Source organism: Pseudophryne corroboree, chromosome 9, assembly GCF_028390025.1.
Source record: "Pseudophryne corroboree isolate aPseCor3 chromosome 9, aPseCor3.hap2, whole genome shotgun sequence".
Taxonomy (NCBI): domain Eukaryota; kingdom Metazoa; phylum Chordata; class Amphibia; order Anura; family Myobatrachidae; genus Pseudophryne; species Pseudophryne corroboree.
In genome coordinates, this window is record NC_086452.1 from 281,838,247 (window position 1) to 281,865,420 (window position 27,174).

At 48.0% G+C, this 27,174-nt stretch overlaps 1 protein-coding gene across 1 annotated transcript in view; it reads right to left on the minus strand.

Moving 5' to 3' along the window:
* Positions 1-27,174, minus strand: part of MYH9 (myosin heavy chain 9) — an 889,869-nt gene that overhangs the window by 382,094 nt on the left and 480,601 nt on the right. The window contains 3 exon segments of the mRNA XM_063940322.1: positions 12,284-12,407; positions 12,536-12,673; positions 22,336-22,542. Coding sequence (XP_063796392.1) covers positions 12,284-12,407; positions 12,536-12,673; positions 22,336-22,542 — 469 coding nt within the window.

Here is a 27,174-nt window from a genome sequence, read left to right on the forward strand (position 1 = left end):
AAGCGGCAGAGGTCAGGGTTCTTCTATGGAAATGGTCAGGAGGTCCACATACCAGGCCCTGCGGGGCCAATCCGGGAAAATCAGAATTGCCTGAACGCGTTCCCTTTTTAGTCTCTTTAGAACTCTGGGAATAAGAGGAATCGGCGGGAACAAGTAGACCAACCGGTAAACCCACGGCGTTGTCAGTGTCCACCGCTGCTGCCTGTGGGTCCCTCGTCCTGGAGCAGTAGCTTCTTGTTGAGCCGAGAATCCATCATGTCAATCTGCGGACAGCCCCACCAATGAAACACTTGTGGGTGAAGGCCCCATTCCCCTGGGTGTAGATAGTGTCTGCTTCCCAGTGCCGATATGGCCCTGGCATTGCGTTCCGCCCAGAGGAGTATCCTGGACACCACCCTCATTGCGGACCTACTTTTTGTTCTTCCCTGTCTGTTTATGTACGCCACAGTCGCTGCATTGTCCGACTGGACCTGTATGGCCTGATGTTGAAGGAGAGAAGAGGCCTGTAAAAGGGCATTGTAAAATCGCTCGGAGTTCCAGTACATTTATCGGAAGAGATGTCTCCTGAGGCGACCACCTCCCTTGGAACTGAGCCCCCTGGGTCACCGCACCCCAACTGCGGAGGCTTGCATCTATAGTCAACAGTATCCAGACCAGAAATCCGAAGTGTCGACCCTCCACCAGGTGGGAGATCTGCAACCACCACAACAGGGAAATCCTTGCCTTTGGTGAAAGGCATATCCTCTGTGCATGTGCAGGTGTGACTGGCCATTGGTCCAGCTGGAACAGACGGGCATGGAATCTTTCACATGTAGAAGGTCACCATCTTTCCCAGTATGCCGAACCTGCAGCCCTCGAGGAGGTGAGCACTTTGCAGCCACCACAGAAGAGACACCCTGGCCCTGGGGGACAGGGTGATCAGCCGATGCATCTGAAGATGCGATCCGGACCACTTGTCCAACAGATCCCACTGAAAGATCCTCGCATGGAACCTGCCAAAGGGAATGGCTTCGTATGACGCCACCATCTTTCCCAGGACACGCGTGCAGTGATGCAGATATACCTGTTTTGGTTTTAGGAGGCCTCTGACCAGAGTCACAAGCTCCTGAGCCTTCTCCTCCGGGAGAAACACCCTTTTCTGGTATGTGTCCAGAATCATGCCCAGGAAGGGCAGACGCGTTGTAGGAATCAGCTGCGACTTTGGAATATTCAGAATCCAGCCATGCTGTTGCAACACTTCCTGAGAGAGTGCTACGCTGATCAGCATCCGCTCCCTGGACCTCGCCTTTATGAGGAGATCGTCCAAGTATGGGATAATCGTAACCCCTTGCTTCCGAAGGAGCACCATCATTTCTGCCATCACCTTGGTAAATATTCTCGGTGCCGTGGACAGGCCAAACGGCAACGTCTGGAATCGGTAATGAGTCCTGTACCACAAACCTGATGTACTCCTGATGAGGTGGATAAATGGGGACATGCAAGTACGCATCCTTGATGTCCAGAGACACCATAAAATCCCCCTCTTCCAGGCTTGCAATGACCGCTCTGAGCGATTCCATTTTGAACTTGAATCTTTTCAGATAAATGTTCAGGGATTTTAAATTCAATATGGGTCTGACCGAACCGTCCGGTTTCGTTACCACAAACATTGTGGAATAGTATCCTCTTCCTTGTTGAAGGAGGGGAACCTTTACCACCACCTGCTGGAGATATAACTTGTGAATTGCCGCTAACACTACTTCCCTTTCTATGGGGGAAGCTGGCAGGGCCGGTTTGAGGTAACGGTGAGGGGGCATCACTTCGAATTCCAGCTTGTATCCCTGAGACAATCTGTATAGCCCAGGGATCCACCTGTGAGCGAACCCACTGGTGGCTGAAATTTCGGAGACGCGCCCCCACCGCTCCTGGCTCCTGTGGAGCCCCAGCGTCATGCGGTGGATTTAGTGGAAGCCGGGGAGGACTTCTGTTCCTGGGAACTAGCTGTGTTGTGCAGCTTCTTTCCTCTACCCCTGCCTCTGGCCAGAAAGGACGCACCTCTGACCTTCTTGCTTCTCTGTGACCGAAAAGACTGCATTTGGTAATACGGTGCTTTCTTAGGCTGTGAGGGAATATATGGCAAAAAGTTTGACTTCCCAGCCGTAGCTGTGGAAACTAGGTCCGAGAGACCGTCCCCAAACAATTCCTCACCCTTGTAAGGTAACACCTCCATGTGCCTTTTGGAGTCGGCATCACCTGTCCATTGCCGAGTCCACAGGACCCTTCTGGCAGAAATTTACATTGCATTTATTCTAGAGCCCAGTAGGCAAATGTCCCTCTGGGCATCCCTCATATATAGGACAGCGTCTTTTATATGCCCCAGGGTCAGTAAAATGGTATCCTTGTCTAAGATATCCATTTCCTCAGACAGATTATCTGTCCATGCTGCCACAGCACTACACATCCAGGCCGACGCAATAGCCGGCCTCAGTATAGTACCGGAGTGTGCATAAACAGACTTCAGGATACTTTCCTGCTTCCTATCTGCAGGATCCTTTAGGGCGGCCGTATCCTGTGATGTCAGGGCCACCTTTTTAGATAAGCGTGTCAGAGCTTTGTCTACCCTAGGGGAGGATTCCCAGCGCATCCTGTCAGTTGGCGGGAAAGGGTACGCCATAAGCAACCTTTTGGAAATCAGCACTTTCTTATCGGGGGAATCCCATGCTTTTTCACATAATTCATTTAACTCATGTGAAGGGGGAAAAGTATCCTCTTGCTTTTTCTCCCCATACATATATACCCTTTTGTCAGGGACAGGGTTTTCCTCCGGTATGTGCAATACATCCTTCATTGCTATAATCATGTATCTGATGGCTTTAGTCATTTTAGGCTGCAACTTTGCCTCATCGTCATCGACACTGGAGTCAGAATCCATGTCGACATCTGTGTCAACCAACTGGGATAGTGGGCGCTTTTGAGACCCTGACGGCCTCTGAGCTGCAGAATCAGACACTGGTTGAGACCCTGACTGATTATCCAACCTCTTATGTAAGGAGCTTACATTATCATTTAACACCTTCTACATATCCATCCAATCAGGTGTCGGCGCCATCGGCGGCGACACCAGTCACTTGCACTTGTTCTGCCTCCACGTAACCGTCCTCGTCAAACATGTCGACACAAACGTACCGACACACCGCACACACACACAGGGAATGCTCTAATTGAGGACAGGACCCCACAAGGCCTCTTGGGGAGACAGAGAGAGAGTATGCCAGCACACACCTCAGCGCTATATAACCCAGGGATTACACAGTAACTTAGTGTTTACCCAGTAGCTGCTGTTTATGATAATTTTGCGCCTAAATTTATGTCCCCCCCCCCCTCTCTTTTTACCCTTTTTCTACCTTGATACTGCAGGGGACAGCCTGGGGAGCTTCCTCTCAGCGGAGCTGTGAAGAGAAAATGGCGCTGGTTAGTGCTGAGGAAGAAGGCCCCGCCCCCTCAGTGGCGGGCTTCAGTCCTGGGTCTGTGTAATAAAATGGCGGGGGCTCGTACATATATACAGTGCCCAGCTGTATATATGTGTCTTTTTGCCAAGAGGTATCCTAATTGCTGCCCAGGGCGCCCCCCCTGCGCCCTGCACCCTACAGTGACCGGAGTGTGTGGGCAGTGTGGGCGCAATGGCGCACAGCTGCAGTGCTGTGCGCTACCTCATGTGAAGACAGGAGTCTTCTGCCGCCGATTTCGATGTCTTCTTGCTTCAACCCGCCGGCTTCTGACTTCTGGCTCTGCGAGGAGGACGGCGGCGCAGCTCCGGGAACGGACGACAAGGTCAGGTCCTGTGTTCGATCCCTCTGGAGCTAATGGTGTCCAGTAGCCTAAGAAGCGCAACCTAGCCGCAGTTAGTAGGTTTGCTTCTCTCCCCTCAGTCCCACGTAGCAGAGAGTCTGTTGCCAGCAGAAGCTCTCTGAAAATAAAAAAACCTAACTAAAATACTTTATCAGCAAGCTCAGGAGAGCTCACTAAAAGCACCCAGCTCTGGCCGGGCACATATTCTAACTGAGGTCTGGAGGAGGGGCATAGAGGGGGGAGCCAGTGCACACCAGGTAGTACTAAATCTTTCTTTAGAGTGCCCAGTCTCCTGCGGAGCCCGTCTATTCCCCATGGTCCTTACGGAGTCCCCAGCATCCACTAGGACGTTAGAGAAATTTTAGGCGCGCACGCACCTGTAAGTCCTCCCAAAGCTGGGGCCAACCGTCCGGCGGAGGGCTCGGAAGAGGCTGAGGCAGAACTCTGTTCTGGTCTGCGTGGATTTCCTCAGTTACCTCCGGCGGCGTTGGAAGCACCCCTGGCCTTGCCCTTAAGCCTGGCCACACAAAAGGACTGCAGAGAGGGGCCGGGGGTAAGCAAGTCTAGACGGAGGGGCCAAAGACAGCAGATATGTGGACTTACCTGCCATCGCTTGAGAAATCCATTTATTTAATTCCTCACCAAATAAAGCCTCCTCTGTAAAGGGAAGATTCTCAACCCCCTTTTTGGAATCAGCGTCCGCTGACCACTGTCGCAGCCATAATGCCCGGCGAGCTGACACAGCCGTAGAGCGTGCATTTATTAATGCTAAATTCCTTGATTGTCTCACTCATGAAATTAGCCGAATCTTGAACATGCTGCAGGAGCGTGATAAGTTCATCCTGGGGCATAGTGTCAAAACCCTCAATTATATTACCTGCCCATTTAACAACGGCCCATGTAATCCAACCACAAGAAATTACAGGTCTCTGAGACACTCCAACTGCAGTGTAAATAGACTTAAGGGTAGTTTAAATTTTACGATCAGCAGGGTCATTTAAAGGAGAGAACGCCCGGTACTGGTAGCACAAGCTTACGTGACAGCCTGGACACTGAAGTATACACCGTAGACGGTGTGGCCTGGCGGGCTGAGAAGAGGACGTGCTCTTGTAGTGCTCCTCTGCAAAATGGTACTTTATACCTAATTACTGTGGCTAATCCAGCTCCCCCCCGATCCATTGTGCCCTGGTGACTGTCTCCCTGCCCTGGCCGTGTGCTCCGTCCCGCCGTGAAATCAGAGATAGCGGCCGCTTCACTCCGCGGACTGCGGCCTAGTCGGCATCCGGAAGCCGGGGCCTGGAGTTTCAGGTGCAGCCGCGACGGACCTTCCTAGCAGCGCTCTCTCCTGCAAGCAGCCTCCACAGACCCCGCGAAAGATAAGAGTGGCCGGACAGCAACCCGACGTGCCCCTGCAAATACTGTGACACACAGGTACTTACTCCTCTGGTGCTCCAGCCCCTCACTGCGGCCGCCATTTTGCCTCTCCTCCTCTCAGCTATTGAATGCTTCCTGGCTGCAGTGTTGAACGGAGTCTCTGTGGGGGGGTACTGCTAAAGCCTGAACCCTACACTGACACTATTCTCTGCCATTGTGTGTTCCACCCCAATTGTTTTACAGTGCTTATTACACAGGATAGACACAATTATAATTCTTGTGCTGCAGCTTCTACAGAAACCCCCCCCTGGTGGTTATCCAGGGGAATCCCATCTGAGCTGTGTATTATTTTTCTTCATGTTCAATATATGAAGCTGATCTCCAATCAAGTTAGACGACTGTTTCTAGCTGAATACTTTTGATGTCTCAGTGGTTTAACACTATGGAAGTGTGCTTTGCTAAGCTACCGCAGCTATTGATACCGTAATGATCTGTTAACGCCATCCCACTGGGAGCCACCCCACTGAAGGCATCCTTCCGTGAGTTATGCAATTTTAGTTTACCTCGATATCCTGACCTCAGCGAAACTATGCTCGTTGATGCTGATTGAAAGATGACCAGGAATAAGAAATCTTCTCAAAAGTCCAGTACACCTCCTTCACAGGGAATCATGTCGCAGTCCGTTCTGAGACCATTTCTACAACCTACCCCGCCAGCACTTACAGACAATCCTTCTGCTTCAAACCCCTCCCTCTCCCCGCCCACCACTCATTCATTCTCTTCGGGTGCTGATGCGCCACAGGCCTGCCCTCCAGGAGATAGGGACTGGAGATATTTTGGCCTACATGAAAAATCTTCCTACTAAACAAGATCTACAAGATACTGTGAGACGTGAACTGGCTACTATGAGACAAGACATTTCCCACCTCTCCGATCGGATGTCGACTCTGGAAGATCACCAAGCCTCTTCTGATACGTTCATAAAGTCATTGACAGATGTCATTGAAGCTCAGTCGACTGAGATCCGCTCTCTCCAAACGCGGTTAACGGATTTGGATAACAGAGGGAGAAGAAACAATATCCGAGTGCGGGGTTTGCCGGAAGACGTCCCTCAAACAGGCTTGATCGATGCTCTCACAAAAATCTTTAACGAGATATTGGGTAATGATCCTTACGACACTATCACCTTCGATAGAGCCCATCGTGCTCTGAAACCAAGAGGTCTCTCCGCTGATAAACCACGTGATGTCATCTGTCGATTGCATTACTTTTCTCAAAAAGACGACATTATGCGCAAGGTACGCCAGCTTGATGGTGTCGATTTTAACGGTTCAATGATACATATATACCAAGACCTGTCCTGGCACACCCTCCAACAGCGGAAAGCCCTCAAGCCCCTAACAGATGAGCTCCGTAAACGCCAATTGAAATACCGCTGGGGCTTCCCCTTCAATCTCTAGGTCTCCTTTTCAGGGAAAACCCACACTCTCCATTCCCACTCTGATCTCCCACTATTCTGTAATGGTCTTGGATTACCGAAACTTGATTTACGCGACTGGGACTTCCCTTGTCCTGCATTGCCACCTCTCCGATCCCCGAGTTCTGGAATCCCCTGGCAGGAGGTGCGGACCACCGGGAGGAAAAGAGCTGAGGACTCCCCCTCTGACAATGACTCAAATGCTACCTGATTGTTAACTTGTTATTTGTTTGCTTATGTTCTTCTCAAATTGTCTCTCTAGGTTTCAGAGTGCAATTTTATCTAATCGCTGATGAGACTTCATTTAATATCCTGGTGTCACTGGGACTAGGTCCCACATATTATATACTGGGCCATTAGTTGTTGGCCACTGTTTCATGATTACGAGGTTTCTTTTTTCCTGTCGATTGAAGATGTCTTCATTGCAACGAGGTTTACAGTTAGTTAAAATTACTTGTGTATCGATTGTAATAATATTTTTTCCCATTTTTCAATATGCCTTTGGCGGTGGCTCCCCCACTCGCCCCTTACCCGCTCCCGGCTGTTTTGCCTCTTGGGTCTCTGATTCTTAGATGGATCAGCTACCCCATTGCGGGTTTTTTGATGGTTATTGTTGTTTTTTCTACTTGATTTGCTTCTTTCTCCTTCTTCGCTCCTCCTTTTGACCATCCCGGGCCCACCGCTCTCCACTATAACTTGTGCCTCCCATGACATCACCTGGTAGACTCAAAATATCGATTAACGCGAAGGGCCTTAATGTACCAGAGAAAAGGGCCTCTCTTCTACGGTTTCTCTGGGCCGATAGAGTAGATGTTGCTTTGGTTCAAGAAACGCATTTTAAAACCTCAGCTCGTAGCCCCTCTCTGATTAACCATCGTTTTCCCCAGGCCTTTTACAGTAACAACCCAGACTCCAAATCAAAAGGTGTAGCGATATTGTTCTCTAGGACCCTTCAGCTGTCCGATATATCAGTGCATAAGCCGATTCCGGGTCGGCTTTTGGTGGTGCGTTGTAAAATAAGTATGTGCCCCTACACGTTTGTTGCACTTTACGCCCCTAATAAGGATGAGGTTTCATTTTTTAGGTCCACACTTGCTCAAATAGAATCTCTTTTTTCGGACGTGGTTGTCTTGGGGGGGGGGGGGGGGGGGGGGCGATTTGAATTGGATAATGGACCCATCCTTAGACTCTTCCTCTAATGCTCCCCGGAACTCCCAACGCCAATATCGGCAAGTTAGACGATTGTTCCACGATCTCCAGCTGGCTGACTCCTGGAGGGTTCTTCACCCCTCTGACAGACTACGCCTTCTATTCTACACCACATAAAGCTCAATTTCGTCTTGATTATCTATTCCTCAGTCACAGACATCTTCCCTTACTGATAGATTCATCTATTGGCTTGATAACCTGGTCTGATCATGCTCCGGTGTCCATTACTCTCTCAACCCCTCAAACTACCCCAAGGCAATGGACCTGGCGTCTTAATGAATCCTTATTACAAGATCAATATTGTAAGGGAGAAATTGAGAAGGCCTTGACTGAATTTTTCTCCATAAATGATACCGATGACGTCTCTAAGATTATCCTGTGGGAAGCTCACAAATGCACTATACGGGGTAAGCTTATACAGTTAGGTACATTTGTGAAAAAACAGAGGTCAGCACTTATTACCAATTTACTGCAACGACTCCACTTTCTAGAATCCTCTCATGAAACGTCTCTGTCGGAGACCGATTACTTAGAACTACTTGACATGCGGGCACAACTAAAGAAGACCCTCACTGATCGTATCCAGCTCTCAATCCGTAAATGCAACTCTAAGTACTACCAGTGGGGTAATAAACCTGGACGCCTCCTAGCCCAGGCACTTAAGGCCCAACGCACTTCATTGTTTATTAATAATGTGAAAGATCTCGGGCGTACTCTACGTTTCAAAACTCCTGAAATTGCTGCTTGCTTCAAACAGTATTATTCTCTCTTATATAACTTAGAGAACCAACCCGATGATGCCACCCCTCTTTTTGATATTCTAAAGGCGAAGGCGTATTTAGATAAGGTGGAGAAAAAGTGTATACTCAGCGCTATGTGTACACTGTATTAAGTTAAACTATAGTGTGCAGTCTGTCATATTTAGATAAGGTATCTTATCCCGTTCTTCCTTCTTCAGTCAGGGAAGCTTTGGAATTACCTTTTACCCTGCAGGAGCTGGAGGTCGCTCTGACCTCGACACCCTCTGGCAAGAGCCCGGGACCGGATGGTTTTTCGTCAAGTTATTATAAACAATTTAAAGGTTTCCTATCCCCTTATCTCCTCCAGGCCTTTAACTCCATTTCCGCTGGTACTCATTTTTCAGGCCAATCCTTAGAAGCCCAAATTTCTCTTCTCCCTAAGCCCGGTAAGGACCCCTCGGTGTGCTCCAGTTATAGACCCATATCTCTTCTTAATGTCGATGTCAAACTTTTCGCAAAACTGATGGCGAATAGACTGAATATATTTCTGCCCTCTCTCATTCACAACGACCAGGTGGGTTTTGTCCCAAACCGTGAGGCTAAAGACAATACCACCAACCAAGGTCCTGAACTTAATCCACATAGCTTCTCGTGGTGGCTCCCCCACTGTACTGCTCTCCACAGATGCCGAAAAGGCTTTTGATAGAGTCAGTTGGGGTTTTATGAGGTCTGTTCTGGGGCACATTGGACTGGGTCCCCGAGCACTTAGTAGGATTATGGGACTTTATAGATCGCCTACAGCTCGGATTCGAGTTAATGGTTCCTTATCTGATCCCTTCTCCATAGGGAATGGGACACGACAGGGATGCCCACTGTCCCCCCTACTCTTTGTTCTCTGTATCGAAGCCCTTGCTAGGGCCATCAGGGCCAACGATCATGTTACTGGTCTGAGAGTTGGCGCTACAGAGCACAAACCAGCCCTGTTTGCAGATGATCTATTGGCTACAATCACACACCCGGTTTCCTCCCTCCCCCATCTTATGAAGGAGCTATCCACCTTCGGTTCACTTTCCAATTTTAAGATCAACATGTCCAAATCATGCGCATTGAACATTTCCACCCCTCCCGATATAGTGGCCAAGCTCAAACAATCTTTCCCCTTCACTTGGAATACCTCTCATATTTCTTACTTAGGAATACAACTACCGAGCGATCTGTCCCGTCTGGTTTCATTGAATTTTATGCCCCTCCTTCAAACTCTCAGGGCCGATTACAGTATATGGTATCTTAAACCACTTTCTTGGTTGGGAAGGGTAAATGTTGTAAAGATGAATACTCTCCCTAAACTGCTCTACATACTTCAGGCTCTTCCCATACAGATCCCAGACTCCTGGTTCAGGTCCATTCAACTCTTGATACAACATTTTGTTTGGTCCCGGAAACGGCCTAGAATTAGCCGGTCCACCATGTTTTGCACCACCCGACACGGTGGGTTCCAGTTACCTGATATTAGACGCTATTACTGGGCAAATTTGCTTCATAGGGTCCTGGACTGGATGAGGAGTCGGGAGACTAAGCAATGGGTGGTCCTAGAGGGGCTTTATATGCAACAATACCCCGAGATCTTCTCCTGGCTTCCTTCCCTTCCCAAGCCTTCTTTTCCCCACCCAACTATCACTACGACCCTTTACTTTTGGAAAAAAGCACGCCATTGGCCCTTCCTCACTTCCAATTTCGGCCCGCTGACCTCTTTTTTTTAGCTAACCCTGACTTTCTGCCCGGCTTAACACTTTCTCACTTTGGCTTCAGAGGGGCTCTTCAGGGTGGGCCAGCTGGCGATTTCCTCAGGAGTAAGACAGTTCTCTGAAGTGCGATCTAAATGGGACATTCCACAACATGACTTTTGGAAATATTTACAACTTAGACATTTCTTGTACTCCAAACACAGATACCTTCTAGCCTCCAGGGAACGAACATAATTTGAGAGACTCTGTGTCTCTACATGTGACCCCCAGCATACAGTTTCCACACTTTACAAATTATTACAGGGTCCCAACGCTAGGTCACCTCCTCCTTTCCAGTTAGCTTGGGAGAGAGACCTCGGCTTTCAATCAGAAAAAGATTGGCAGATGATATTTCTCAAATCTCACAACAGCTCTGTCTGTATACAAGTGAGAGAAACCCAATATAAACTTTTAATGAGATGGTACAGACACCCCTCCCTTCTCCATTCCATGAACCCCGGGGTGACTGATAGGTGCTGGAGATGTCTTAGGGCCACTGGTTCCTTGCTACACATCTGGTGGAATTGCTCCTTACTTCGGCCATATTGGGTTGACGTAATCTCTATTTCCCAAGATATACTTCACACCTCCGTCCCTTCTGACACGGCCTTCTGGCTGCTATCCCACTCTTCCATGTTGTTGGTTCAATATAAAACATCCCTACTCCGCCTTCTGGCTAATGCAGCACGGGTGGTTATTCCCACACTGTGGATGTCACCATCCCCACCCACAAGGAAAACTTGGTTCACTAGAATCAATTATAATATGAATATGGAGCACATTCTCCTAGTCTCCAGAGATAAACGTTCAGAATTCATGGCCACCTGGTTACCCTGGATAGAATATACTTCCTCAAAGGAATACAAAGACTACATATATGCCACCAAATGATCTGAGTTTAGCGGGTTATTGATTAAAGAGATCGCAAAAACTTTGTACTGCAGGAATAACATACTATTTTCTTGCCAGACATACTGTACTGTACAGCAGAATACACACAAACGGGAACAGGTTAAAACACAGTAACCTAGATAGCCTGCAAGAAATGAGACAGCACACCCTTGTCCACTACAGACAAAGCAGTGCTTTGCCGGGCAGTTCAATTAGGTACCTTGGATAAGGGACCTAGATTTACACATATACACTCCGTATATCACCCCACCACAAACCCCTTTGGTACCAGAAAAGGTTTTTTGAGGGTCCTTAGGAGGAGCAACGCTTCCTTGCAGCCAGCTTTTGTCCGTGATGCAGCAGGAAATGGTGCCCTGAGCTGCTGGCCCCGCTCTCCGGGAAGCCCCGTACCCTTAATGGTGTTCCCACAATAGATTATACTGGCAGGGTTAAAGGTGTTAAGAAAATGGGGTTAAAACCCCTTTCCAGCGTCAGTGTAGACTTGTATAGGAGGGACAACAGCAGCACTTAAACTGTGTGCCCGTCGCCCTAACGCCGCCATCAGAACAGAGAACCCGCTAAGTGAGACCCCCAGCTTTGCACTCACCACCAGCGTCTTCAGTTTAGCAATTAGGGGAGAGCGCCCACCGCTGTGGATGAGCGAAACAACCCCCTTCGGACCATTAACCCTTCAAGAGGTTTGTACCGCCCCCCCATTCAAACCCCCAAGTCCCATGACCATGGCAGACTGGTGCCAACCAGTGCTGCCTGAAAATAAACAAAAAAAGTTTTTGAAGAAAACCCTGGAGCTGGATTTGCGAGAGGGGCATAGAGGGGAGGAGCCAGTACACTCTGAAGAAATTTAAAGTGCCAGGCTCCAATGGACCCCATTTACACCCCATGGTACTAGACCATCCCAGTATTCCCAAGGACGTTAGAAAGGGGGGGGGGAACAATCTTTTTCTTTAGGAAACTTGTACCTTCCAAGTCAGAGATCATTGTTTCATGCTTGTTTTTGAGTTTAGCTAGACTCTTTGACTTTTCTTCTTCCTCTGCCAGGTTGCTGGTAAATTCTGCAATTCGATCTTCAAGTAGTTTCTTTTCCTACAAAACAGGCCAAGCAAGAATAGTTACAGCAGACTTTAAGCAGCCATATTCACATGGCCAAAGTTTAATCAAGCACTGCAGCAGTTATTTAGAGAAACTGGTTTACCACTGCACCTCGTTCTCACCTTACTCAGTTTGCTGGCATGATCCTCCAAAACAATTACATCTTCTTCCATCTTCTTAATTTTTGCTTCAACTGTGACTTTTTCCAGTTGAAGCTTCTGCCTGGCTGCTTCTTCCTCCTCTAGTTGTTCCTCTAATTCCTACACAACAGTTGAGACAGAAAAATTAAATAAAGATGCATTTGGTCATACTGTATGTGCACCGTACGCGAAGATGACAGTAGATAGATACCACTGAATTGTACCATATATCTCTTCATATATAGACATTAGAATTAGCTAGTAAATAATTCACACAAACAAGAAAATAGGATTTTGGTACTTACCATGTAAATCCTTTTCTTTGAATCCATAGGGGGCACTGGAGTACTCTTGGGATATGGACGGCTTCCGCAGGAACAGGGCACTGAATATTTAAATTTAGAACACTCCACCCCTCCATATCCCAGAGTACCTCAGTGTTTTTTACTGAGCCGAACAGGAGCTATAGAGAGGTTGACAATGGAGAATTACATATAACATAACGGACAACAATAAAGTTGACACATTACGTTACTGACAACTAAACAGTTGACACCAGAACCGATAGAACTTGAAACTTTGAACCAGTCAGTGAGAATGTGTTACCATAAGATCCCCTGAACTTACCACAAACCAGGTAAAACTGCTCTGGGTGGGCGTCCAGTGCCCCCTATGGATTCAAAGAAAAGGATTTACCTGGTAAGTACCAAAATCCTATTTTTTTTTCATCCACTAGGGGGTCACTGGAGTACTCTTGGGACGTACCAAAGCTTCCCCCGTGGGCGGGAGAGCTGTTTGGCACCTGTAACACAAGGCGGCCAAATCTATATGCGGATGCCGCAAACGTATCAAACTTGTAAAAGCGCACAAACGTGTGCACTGATGACCATGTAGCCGCACGGCAAAGCTGCGTCGTAGAAGCCCCACGACCAGCTGCCCATGAAGTTCCCACAGAACGTGTGGAATGAGCTGTTACTGATGTAGGCGGCTGTAACCTAGCATGAAGATAAGCCTGACATATGGTCAGTTTAATCCATCTGGATAAGGTCTGCTTAGAAGCTGGCCAACCCATCTTGGCAGCATCATCTAGAACAAACAACGTATCCGCCTTACGAACTGTAGACGTTCGGGATACATAAACGCGTAATGCGCGTACCACATCCAAAGTTCCAGAATGTTCTGTTAACACAGGAACTACTATTGGTTGATTGATGTGAAAAGATGACACTACCTTTGGTAAGAAAGCGGGATTCGTCCGAAGTTCCGCTCTGTCATCATGAAACACCAAATACGGTGGCTTGCATGACAAGGCACCCAAATCTTAAACACGCCTTGCCGAAGCTAAGGCTAGGAGAAAAATTGTTTTCCAAGTGAGAAACTTAATATCCACTTGTTGTAAGGGTTCAAAATACGAAAACTGTAAGAAATCTAAAACCAGATTCAAGTCCCATGGCGCTGTACGTGGAATGAATGGAGGCTGTACTCTGAGGACACCTTGCAGAAAGGTGTGTATAGACGGCAATAGAGCCAATCGTCTTTGAAAGTAAATTGACAAAGCAAATACCTGCACCTTTAGTGTAGATAAACGCAGTCCTCCATCTAACCCCGTTTGTAGAAATAACAAAAGACGGGATAACTTGAAAGATGTCGGAAACTTCCGAGCTTCACACCAACCTATATAGGCACGCCAAATTCTGTAATAATGAGCTGCTGTAACTGGCTTCCTAGCTGGTAACACGGTTGGTATAACCGATTCTGGAATGCCCTCTCTTCTTAAGAGGGCGGTCTCAACAGCCACCCCGTCAAACGCAGCCGCGCTAAATCGGGGTAAAAAAACGGACCCTGTTGTAACAGGTCCGGACGTAGTGGGAGCGGCCAAGGATAGTCTGCGAGTAGTCCGCGGAGATCCGAGAACCAAGCTCTCCGAGGCCAATGAGCAGCCACTAGTATGACTGTGGCGGACTCTCTTTTGATCCGTTTTAGCAATAGAGGGAGCAGCGGAAACGGTGGAAACAGATACACGAGGCTGTACGGCCACGCGATTGTGAGAGCATCCACCACCACTGCCTTTGGATCTCGTGTTCTGGACACATACTGGGGCGTTTGGTGATTGTGGCGAGATGCCATCCGGTCCACTTGAGGGTAACCCCACCTCTGGACCAACATGTGAAACACTTCTGGATTTAATGCCCATTCTCCTGGATGAAAATCCCGACGGCTGAGATAATCCGCCTCCCAGTTGTCCACTCCCAGAATGAACACTGCCGACAATATCACTTGGTGATGCTCGGCCCAATTGAGGATTCAAACTACTTCCCGCATTGCCATGCGGCTTCTTGTTCCTCCTTGTTTGTTGATGTACGCGACCGCCGTTGCGTTGTCTGACTGCACCTGGACAGTGTGAGACCGAAGCATGTGCACTGCTTGTCGTAGCGCGTTGTAAATTGCCCGGAGTTCCAGGACATTTATAGACAGCAATATTTCGTGATCCACCCAGAGACCCTGGAGCTGACAATTTTGAACTACAGCTCCCCAACCTCTGAGACTCGCATCCGTCGTTAGAATTATCAAATTCCAGACGCCGAACCGTTTCCCTGCGGTTAGATTGTGTACTTTGAGCCACCAGAGTAGAGATACCCTGGCCTGTGGCGACAACCTCACCCTGTGGGGAATCTGCAGATGCGAGCCCGACCACTGTGCGAGCACATCCAGTTGGAAAGGACGTGAGTGAAATCTTCCGAACTGAAGCGCTTCGAAAGCCGCCACCATTGTGCCTAAGAGGCGAATGCACAAATGTACAGAGACTGTGCGTGGCTTGAGTACTAATTGTACCAGATGACGAATAATCTGTACTTTCTGTTCTGGTAGGTAAATTCTTTGATAAACCGTATCGAGAATCATACCTAGGAATTGAAGTCGTTGAGACGGAATTAGATGCGATTTCTTGAAGTTGACAATCCAACCATGCTGAACTAGTACATTGTACGTTAGCAACGCATGTTGGAGGAGCATCTGTTGAGACGGAGCTTTGATGAGCAGATCGTCCAAGTACGGAAATATTATCACTCCCAGGGATCTGAGATGAGCTATCATCACAGACATCACTTTGGTGAATACCCGAGGCGCTGGCGAGAGGCCAAACGGTAGAGCCTGAAACTGGTAATGGTTCTTCCGTATTGCAAAACGCAAGAACCTCTGATGAGGTGGCCAAATCGGAATGTTTAAGTATGCATCCTTAAGATCTAGCGCAATCATGAATTCCTGTGGCTCTAAACCTGCAATTACTGACCGCAGAGATTCCATCTTGAATCTGTAGTAAGTGACATACTGATTGAGAACCTTTAGGTTCAATATTGGCCCGACGGAGCCATCCGGCTTTGGTACCACAAACAGACTGGAACAATAACCCTGACCTTGTTGTGCAGGGACCGGAATCAAAACTGCTGATCCAGCAGGGACTGAATGGCAATTTGCAGAACCGCCCTCTTGTCGTCCGACAGAGGCAGTCCTGTCTTGAAAAACCGCAGTGGCGGGAGACGAGTCACGAGTAGCCGCAGGCACAATAGGTTGGTTCAAATGAAAAGATGACACCACCTTTAGCAGAAATTGCGGACGAGTCCGTAATTCTGCCCTGTCCATATGGAAAACCAGATAGGGGCTTTTACATGACAAAGCCGCCAATTCTTGACCACTTTCCACATGAGATATTTTAACTCCACAGTCTTAAGCGGCTCAAACCATTGAGATTTCAGGAAACTCAACACCACGTTAAGATCCCAAGGTGCCAATGGTGGCAAAAAAAAGGGGCTGAATATGCAGCACTCCCTTTACAAACGTCTGAACTTCAGGTAGAGAAGCTAGTTTTTGTATGAAAGAAAATGGATAGGGCCGAAATCTGGACCTTAATGGGGCCCAATTCTAGGCCCAAAGTCACTCCCGACTGTAGGAAGTGAAGGAAACCGCCCAGCTGGAATTCCTCTGTAGAGGCATTCCTGGCCTCACACCCAGCAACATATTTTCGCCGTATACGGTGATCATGTTTAGCCGTCACGTCCTTCCTAGCCTTTATCAGCGTAGTAATAACCTCATCCGGAATCCCTTTTTTCTACTAGGATCCGGCGTCCAACCGCCATGCCGTCAAACGCAGCTGCGGTAAGTGTTGGAACATACAAGGTCCCTGCTGCAACAGATCCTGCCCTAGAGGCAGAGGCCCTGGGTCCTCTGTGAGAATTTCTTGCAGCTCTGGATACCAAGTCCTTCTTGGCCAATCCGGAACAATGAATATTGTTCTCACTCTTCTTTTCTTTATGATTCTCAGCACCTTGGGTAAGAGAGGAAAAGGAGGAAACACATAAACCGACTGGAACATCCACAGTGTCACCAGTGCGTCTACAGCTATCGCCTGAGAGTCTCTTAACCTGGCGCAATACCTGTCTCTTAACCTGGCTCTTAACCATGGCGCCTGGTAGCTTTTTGTTGAGGCGGGATGCCATTGGGTGGTAGTCATGTGACCGCCGGTCGGCTGACCGACAGTCACATGACCTCCTCCGTGAGCCCGACGGCTCACTATCCCGATGGTCGGCATGCCGACCAACAGGGACTATTTCCACTCTTGGGTGTCCACGACACCCATAGAGTGGGAATAGAACCCGTGGTAACCGCAGGTCACCACCGAGCCCGCAGCGTGGCGAGCCCGCAAGGGGCTCGCTGCACTCGCTCCTCCCCGCCGGGATCCCGGCGTCTGTATGCTGCCGGGATCCCGGCGTCGGTAAGGTGACCGGCGGTCAGGAGACCGCCGGTCACCCGTACTACACCCATGCCATCATGTCCCCCTGTGGCAGTTCCCACGACCTACAATCTGCGCGAAGACTTCTTGATGAAGTCCCCACTCTCCCGGGTGGAGGTCGTGCCTGCTGAGGAAGTCTGCTTCCCATTTGTCCACTCCCGGAATGAACAATGCTGACAGTGCGCTTACATGATTCTCCGCCCAGTGAAGAATTCTGGTGGTTTCTACCATCGCCACCCTGCTCCTTGTGCCGCCTTGGCGGTTTACATGAGCCACTGCGGTGATATTGTCTGACTGAATCAGAACCGGTTGGTCGCGAAGCAGGGTCTCCACTTGACTTAGGGCGTTGTATATGGCCCTTAGTTCCAGGATAATGATGTGAAGGCAAGTCTCCTGCCTTGACCACAGCCCCTGGAAATTTCTTCCCTGTGTGACTGCCCCCCACCCTCGGAGGCTTGCATCCGTGGTCACCTGAACCCAGTCCTGAATGCCGAATGTGCGACCTTCGAGGAGGTGAGCACTCTGCAGCCACCACAGGAGAGACACCCTGGCTCTGGGGGATAGGGTGATTAACCGATGCATCTTGAAGATGTGATTCGGACCACTTGTCCAGTAAGTCCCATTGGAAGGTTCTCGTATGGAACCTGCCGAAGGGAATGGCCTCGTATGATGCCACCCTACTTCCCAGGACTCGAGTGCAGTGATGCACTGACACCTGTTATGGTTTTAATAGATTTCTGACCAGTGTCACGAGCTCCTGAGCTCTCTCTATCGGGAGATAAACCCTTTTCTGGTCTGTGTCTAGGATCATGCCTAGGAGAGGCAGATGAGCTGTAAGAACCAACTGCGACTTTGGAATATATAGAATCCAGCCGTGTTGCCGTTACACTTCCAGAGAAAGTGATACGCTGTTCAGCAACTGCTCTCTTGATCTTGCTTTTACGAGGAGATCGTCCAAGTACGTGATAATAGTGACACCTTGCTTCCGCAGGAGCACCATCATTTCCGCCATTACCTTGGTGAATATTCTCAAGGCCGTGGAGAGACCAAACGGCAACGTCTGAAATTGGTAATGACAATTCTGAGGTACGCCTGATGAGGTGGATAAATGGGGACATAAAGGTATGCATCCTTTATGTCCCGAGTCACCATAAAATCTCCCCCTTTCAGGCTTGCAATGACCGCTCTTAGCGATTCCATCTTGAACTTGAACCTTTTCAGGGATCTGTTCAGGGATCTTAAATTCAATATGGGTCCGACCGAACCGTCTGGTTTCGGGACTACAACATGGTCGAATAATAACCCCCTCCTTGTTGAAGGAGGGGAACCTTGACCGCCACCTGGTGAAGATACAATTTGTGAATTGCAGTTAACACTGTTTCCCTCTCGTGGGGGGAAGCCGGCAGGGCCGTCGGTGAGGGGGCATCTACTCAAAGTCCAGCTTGTATCCCTGAGACACAATATCTATTGCCCAGGGATCTAACAGGGAGTGAACCCACTTGTGGCTGAACTTACGAAGGCGTGCCCCCACCGCGCCCAGCTCCGCCTGTGGAGCCCCAGCGACATGCGGTGGATTTTTGTAGAGGCCGGGGAGGACTTCTGTTCCTGGGAACTAGCTGTGTTGTGCAGCTTATTTCCTCTGCCCCCGCCTCTGGCAAGAAAGGACGCACCTCGGACATTCTTGTTTCTTTATTTGAAACGCTGCATTTGATAATGTCGTGCTTTCCTAGGCTGTGCAGGAATATAAGGCAAAATATCAGAATTACCAGCTATAGCTGTGGAGACCAGGTCCGAGAACCCTTCTCCACACAATCCTCAGCCTTCCATATGCCTCTTAAGTCGGCATCATCTGTCCATTGCATATTCTACAGGACACGTCAAACAGAAATCGACATAGCTTTGACTCTAGGACCCAGTATACTCATGTCTCTTTGGGCATGTTTTATATATATACATATCTCTTAAGACAGAATCTTTAATATATATCTATATGCATACTAGGGTCTCAATCTCTGCTGATAAGGTACCTTGTCCACGCTGCCACAGCGCTATAAACCCATGCCGACGCAATCGCCGGTTTGAGTAGTGTACCAGAATGTGCACGCTATCTGCAGGATCCCTGAGAATAGCTAGTGCTACTTTCTGGGCAAACGTGACACCCTAGGGGAAGATTCCCAACACATCCTGGCCCTAGTGGGGAAAGGATACTGCCTGAGAATTCTTCGTGGGAAACTGCAGTCTCTTGTCTGGAGATTCCCGCTCTTTTTTCTCATGAGGAGGTAAATTTACCTCAGCTTTCTTCCCCTTAAACATGTGTACCCTTGTGTAAGGGACAGATGAGTCATCAGTGATATGCAAATTATCATTTATTACAATAATTATATATTGAATACTTTTCTGCCATTTTGGCTGTAACTTTGCATTATCGTAGTCGACACTGGAGTCAAACTCCGTGTCGATATCAGTGTTTATTATTTTTGGATAGTGAGCATTGTGAGACTCTGAAGGTCTCTGTGACATAGGGACAGACATGGGTAGATTTCCTGTCTGTTCTCTAATCTTTTGTGCAACAAATTCACCTTAGCACTTACACATATCCAAACAAATGTCGGCGTTGTCGATGGAGACATCCTCTCACACACATATTTGCTCTATCTCCTCCTTAGGGGAGCCTTTTACCTCAGACATGTCGACACACACGTACAGACACACCACACACACAGGGGATGCTCTATTTATAGACAGTTCCCCCACAAGTCCCTTTGGAGAGACAGAGTATGCCAGCACACACCCCAGCGCTATATGACCCAGGAATCACACAGTAACTTAGTGTTAACCCAGTAGCTGCTGTATATATTGTTTTTACGCCAAATTTATGTGCCCCCCTCTCTTTTTCACCCCTCTATTTGCAGGGGGGAGCCTGGGGAGCTTCCTCTCAGCGGAGCTGTGGAGAGAAAATGGCGCTGGTGAGTGCTGAGGAAGAAGGCCCCGCCCCCTCAGCGGCGGGCTTCTGTCCCGCAATTTTGTGTAAAATTAATGGCAGGGGCTCATGCATATAACAGTGTCCAACTGTATATATGCTGCTTTTGCCAGGAGGTACTTAATTGCTGCCCAGGGCGCCCCCCCCCCCCCCCCTGCACCCTACAGTGACCGGAGTGTGTGGGTTAGTGTGGGCGCAATGGCGCACAGCTGCAGTGCTGTGCGCTACCTCATATGAAGACAGGAGTCTTCTGCCGCCGATTTTGAAGTCTTCTTGCTTCAACCCGCCGGCTTCTGTCTTCTGGCTCTACGAGGGGGACGGCGGCGCGGCTCCGGGAACGGACGACAAGGTCAGGTTCCTGTGTTCAATCCCTCTGGAGCTAATGGTGTCCAGTAGCCTAAGAAGCGCAACCTAGCCGCAGTTAGGTTTGCTTCTCTCCCCTCAGTCCCACGTAGCGGAGAGTCTGTTGCCAGCAGAAGCTCTCTGAAAATGAAAAACCTAACTAAAATACTTTCTTATTAGCAAGCTCAGGAGAGCTCACTAAAATGCACCCAGCTCTGTCCGGGCACAGATTCTAACTGAGGTCTGGAGGAGGGGCATAGAGGGAGGAGCCAGTGCACACCAGTAGTACTAAATCTTTCTTAGAGTGCCCAGTCTCCTGCGGAGCCCGTCTATACCCCATGGAACTTACGGAGTCCTCAGCATCCACTAGGACGTTAGAGAAATTATATTCTGAAACCTTCACACATATATGTTTGCTGCACAAGCACTTCTGACCCATTTGTGAATCCTACTGTGGAGGTTTCATTGCCCCCAAAAAATGTTTTAGCTCCTGCAATACCATTATCACAAAATTTTTGCAAGTTCCTCTAAAGCTTTTTGGATGTAAAAGCTTTCTAGGATATTCAGGTGCATTCAAGGACACTTTTATATGTACAATACCTACTAATAGATGAGCTCCACCTAATCTATTGGGATCTAAAAACCTTAATTGTTTTTTTTAAACATAGCCAGGTTGTTGCATGACCATTTGTATATACTATTTCAACCTAGTATTCGGTCCTGCCTTCATTACTGAACTACTCCTGATGAAGTCGATTAGACTAAACGCATAGGTCTGTCAGCCACGAGTTATCAATGCAGTTTGTGAAGTTTCTCCCTTTTGAGCTCACACCTTGTTTAAGGTGAGGGAGGATCTGACTTGCCATCATCATATTCTGGACATTTCTCACTGATATACAAATTTTCTCTGTACAACTTTTTAATGTGTATGTTTAAAACATTGTTAATAAACCATCAACTGGTACTAATTGTCCTTGGGCCTTTTGTTTGGGTGATTCTCTGGTGAGGGGATATCTGTTTCAGGACCCCGGGAAACATTATCTGAAACAATTCTCCAATTTGCAGTCTATACCTATTGGGCTCATGTTGGAAGAATCTATGAAAAATATTCAAAATAAATAAATAAATATATATATATATATATATATATATATACACATATACATACACACATATACATATACACACACACTTATAGATATGGATACTGTATAGACAGAGATAAATAGTGGTATGGCGCCCGTTCCAGAGGTCACAATCTCACTGACCCTCTTCTCGGTCTTTGTATAATAAGAACACACAATTATAAGTCCAGCGTAATTTATTAAAAAGTTCTTTTTGAGGTGTTGATAGTACAATAATTGTTCTTCCCCTTTGGGGTCACAGCAAACATCACAGACCGATACCCAATATCTGTCTGCGATGTTTGCTGTGACCATAAAGGGGAATTACAATTATTGTACTATCAACACCTCAAGAAGAACTTTTTAATAAATTACGCTGGACTTTTAATTGTGTGTTCTTATCATACAAAGACTGAGAAAAGGGTCACTGAGATGACCTGTCGACCTAGAACAGGTCGACCTAGAAACCCTGTCGACCTTCAAAACCTGTCGACCTAAACATTGTCTACCTACACATATACATACACACATATTAGTTTGTCTAACATACCCCAATGTTCTGTTGCATTTTTTTCTTCTCCGTTTGCAAAAGCTGGCATCGCTCCTCTTCCTCTTCTACCCGAGATTCCAAGTCATGTAAAATTTCTTCCAATTCCTGCTTTTTAGCTGCTAAACGAGCTCTCATTTCCTCTGCCTCCGCACAAAGTTCAGTCTCTGCTTGCAATTGTTCCTGCAGTTGCATTTTTTCTTGCTGAAGCTAAACACCCCACAATAAAATAAGAAACTGTTACTAGGTCATACTTCCACTACAAAAGGACTGTAAAGAAAGAGCATGTAGGTTGCACTACAACCATATTCAGCCAAATATGAGAGACATGGATACTCACTACTAGGGAAGGCAATCCCAGGCCATTTTTTCAATCCCCGGGTATAGGGATTGAAAAATGGCCATTCCCGGGATTGGCTTTTAACTATGTGGCTGCCCCCTCACCCCGCACACATAACTATCCATATATCGGGGGTGGGAAGATGGGGAACATCCTCTGCTCTCTCCTGGTGGCTCCCAGCGGCATGTGACGCAGCGTGAGCTCTCACGCTGCGCTGGCCCTAAATGCCAGGATCCCACCAATCTCAATCCCGGGATTGGCCACCATACTCACTACACAGACAAAAAAAAATTCTCAGTAGCTATGGACACATAAAAAAAAAGATTTGGAATATTGCTGGTTGATCCTACTGAGCAGTGCTACATAACAGTGCTGAAAATAGGATTTTAATTACCTACCGGTAAACCCTTTTCTCATAGTTCGTAGAGGAAGCTGGGGTCCACATTAGCACCATGGGGTAAAGACTGGTCCACTAGGAGCCATGGGCACTTTAAGAGTAAAATAGTGTGGGCTGGCTCCTCCCTCCATACCCATCCTACCAGACTCAGTCTAGAAACTGTGCCCGAGGAGACGGACAACTTTGAGAGAAGGATTTTACAAAGACAGTGGCGAGATTCACACCAGTCACACAAACAAGGCAAACCAAGCTAACTAGCTTGAAAACTCAGCAATAGCTGAATAACATTACTGAACCAAGTAACAACGCAGTACTTAACTACGAACAAAGCAGTACTGAACCAAGTAACCACTGCAGGATAACGAAGCGCTGGGAGGGCGCCCAGCATCCTCTACGGACTACGAGAAAAGGATTTACCGGTAGGGAAAACCTTATTTTCTCTTATGTCCTAGAGGATGCTGGGGTCTACATTAGTACCATGGGGAAGTACCAAAGCTCCCAGAATGGGAGGGAGAGCACGGAGGCTCCTGCAGAACTGATTGGCCTCTGAGGACCTAAAGTTTAGTCAAAGTATTGAACTTGTATAACTTAGCAAACGTGTTCGACCCTGACAAAGTAATCATTCTGCAAAGTTGTTAAGCTGAGACACCCCGGGCAGCCGCCCAGGAAGAACCCACCTTACGAATAGAGTGGGCCTTAACAGATTTTGGACACGGACCTCCTGCCGTAGAATATGCAAGGTGAATAGTGAACCTGATCCAGCGAGAAATCGTCTGCTTAGAAGCAGGACACCCAATTTTTTGGGGATCATAAAGTACAAACAGAGTCCGATTTCCTGTGATGAGCAGTCCTCTTCACATAGATCTTCAAAGCCCTCACAACATCCAAGTACTTTGATGTAATTGAGGAGTCAGTAGCCACTGGCACCACAATAGGTTGGTTGATATGAAAAGCCAACACAAAAAAATACCCTCCTGCGCCATATTTCAAGTACGATATGGCTGAAAGTCCAACAAATCCAAACTTTGTATTTTATATATAATATAAAATTATTAAAAGAAAATAAGATTTTACTTACCGGTAAATCTATTTCTCGTAGTCCGTAGTGGATGCTGGGGACTCCGTAAGGACCATGGGGATAGACGGGCTCCGCAGGAGACATGGGCACTTTAAGAAAGAATTTAGATTCTGGTGTGCACTGGCTCCTCCCTCTATGCCCATCCTCCAGACCTCAGTTAGAGAACTGTGCCCAGAAGAGCTGACAGTACAAGGAAAGGATTTTGGTAATCCAGGGCAAGATTCATACCAGCCACACCAATCACACCGTATAACATGTGATAACAACCAGTTAACAGTATGACAAATAACAGAGCATCAGGTCCAACCCTGATGCAACCATAACTTAACCCTTATTGAAGCAATAACTATATACAAGTATTGCACAAGAAGTCCGCACTTGGGACAAGAGCCCAGCATCCACTACGGACTACGAGAAATAGATTTACCGGTAAGTAAAATCTTATTTTCTCTAACGTCCTAGTGGATGCTGGGGACTCCGTAAGGACCATGGGGATTATACCAAAGCTCCCAAACGGGCGGGAGAGTGTGGATGACTCTGCAGCACAGATTGAGCATACACAAGGTCCTCCTCAGCCAGGGTATCAAACTTGTAGAACTTTGCAAAAGTGTTTGAACCTGACCAAGTAGCCGCCTGGCAAAGCTGTAATGCAGAGACCCCTCGGGCAGCCGCCCAAGAAGAGCCCACCTTCCTAGTGGAATGTGCCTTAACTGATTTTGGCAGAGGCAATCCAGCCGCAGAATGAGCCTGCTGAATCGTGTTACAGATCCAGCGAGCAATAGTTTGCTTTGAAGCAGGAGCACCAAGCTTGTTGGAAGCATACAGGATAAACAAAGACTCTGTTTTCCTGACCCTAGCCGTTCTGGCTACATAAACCTTCAAAGCTCTGACCACATCAAGTAACTCTGAATACTCCAAGTCAGTAGTAGCCACAGGCACCACAATAGGTTGGTTTATATGAAAGGATGAAACCACTTTCGGTAGGAATTGTGGACGGGTCCGCAATTCCGCTCTATCCGCATGGAAAACCAGATAGGGGCTTTTATGTGACAAAGCCGCCAACTCTGATACACGCCTAGCCGAAGCCAAGGCTAAAAGCATGACCACCTTCCACGTGAGATATTTCAACTCCGTTTTGAGTGGTTCAAACCAGTGGGATTTCAGGAAACTTAAGATCCCAAGGTGCCACTGGAGGCACAAAAGGGGGCTGAATATGCAGCACTCCCTTTACAAACGCCTGGACTTCAGGTAGAGAAGCCAACTCTTTTTGAAAGAAAATGGATAGGGCCGAAATCTGGACCTTAATGGAACCCAATTTTAGTCCCAAATTCACTCCGGACTGTAGGAAGTGAAGGAAACGGCCCAGCTGGAATTCCTCCGTAGGAGCATTCCTGGCCTCACACGAAGCAACATATTTTCGCCATATACGGTGATAATGTTGAGCTGTCACGTCCTTCCTAGCCTTTATCAGCGTAGGAATGACCTCATCCGGAATGCCTCTCTGCTAGGATCCGGCGTTCAACCGCCATGCCGTCAAACGCAGCCGCGGTAAGTCTTGGAACAGACAGGGCCCTTGTTGCAACAAGTCCTGTCTTAGAGGAAGAGGCCACGGGTCCTCTGTGAGCATTTCTTGCAGATCTGGATACCAAGTCCTTCGTGGCCAATCTAGAACAATGAGTATTGTTCTCACTCCTCTTTCTTATTATTCTTAGCACCTTGGGTATGAGAGGAAGAGGAGGAAATACATAAACCGACTGGAACACCCACGGTGTCACCAGGGCATCTACAGCTATCGCCTGAGGGTCTCTTGACCTGGCGCAATACCGCTGTAGCTTTTTGTTGAGGCGGGATGCCATCATGTCCACCTGTGGCAGTTTCCACCGACTTGTAATCTGTGTGAAGACTTCCTGATGAAGTCCCCACTCTCCCGGGTGGAGGTCGTGTCTGCCGAGGAAGTCTGCTTCCCAGTTGTCCCCTCCCGGGATGAACACTGCAAACAGTGCGCTTACGTGATTCTCCGCCTAGCGAAGAATCTTGGTAGCTTCCGCCATGGCCACTCTGCTCCTTGTGCCGCCTTGACGGTTTACCTGAGCTACTGCGGTGATGTTGTCTGACTGAATCAGAACCGGTTGATCACGAAGCAGGGTCTCCGCTTGACGTAGGGCGTTGTATATGGCCCTTAGTTCCAGGATGTTGTTGTGAAGGCAAGTCTCTTGACTTGACCACAGACCTTGGAAATTTCTTCCGTGTGTGACTGCACCCCAACCTCGGAGGCTTGCGTCCGTGGTCACCAGGACCCAGTCCTGAATGCCGAATCTGCAGCCCTCGAGAAGGTGAGCACTCTGTAGCCACCACAGTAGTAACACCCTGGCCCTGGGTGATAGGGTGATTAACCGATGCATCTGAAGATGTGATCCGGACCACTTGTCCAGCAAGTCCCATTGAAAGGCCCTCGCATGGAACCTGCCGAAGGGAATGGCCTCGTATGATGCCACCATCTTTCCCAGGACACGAGTACAGAGATGCACTGACACCTGTTTTGGTTTTAATAGGTTCCTGACCAGTGTCATGAGTTCCTGAGCTTTCTCCATCGGGAGATAAACCCTTTTCTGGTCTGTGTCTAGAATCATGCCCAGGAAAGGAAGACGAGTCGTAGGAACCAACTGCGACTTTGGAATATTTAGAATCCAGCCGTGTTGTCGTAACACTTCCAGAGAAAGTGCTACACTGATCAGCAACTGCTCTCTCGACCTCGCTTTTATGAGGAGATCGACCAAGTATGGGATAATTGTGACTCCTTGCTTTCGCAGGAGTACCATCATTTCCGCCATTACCTTGGTAAATATTCTCGGTGCCGTGGAGAGACCAAACGGCAACGTCTGAAATTGGTAATGACAATCCTGTACCACAAATCTGAGGTACGCCTGATGAGGTGGATAAATGGGGACATGAAGGTATGCATCCTTTATGTCCAGAGACACCATAAAATCCTCCCCTTCCAGGCTTGCGATGACCGCTCTCAGAGAT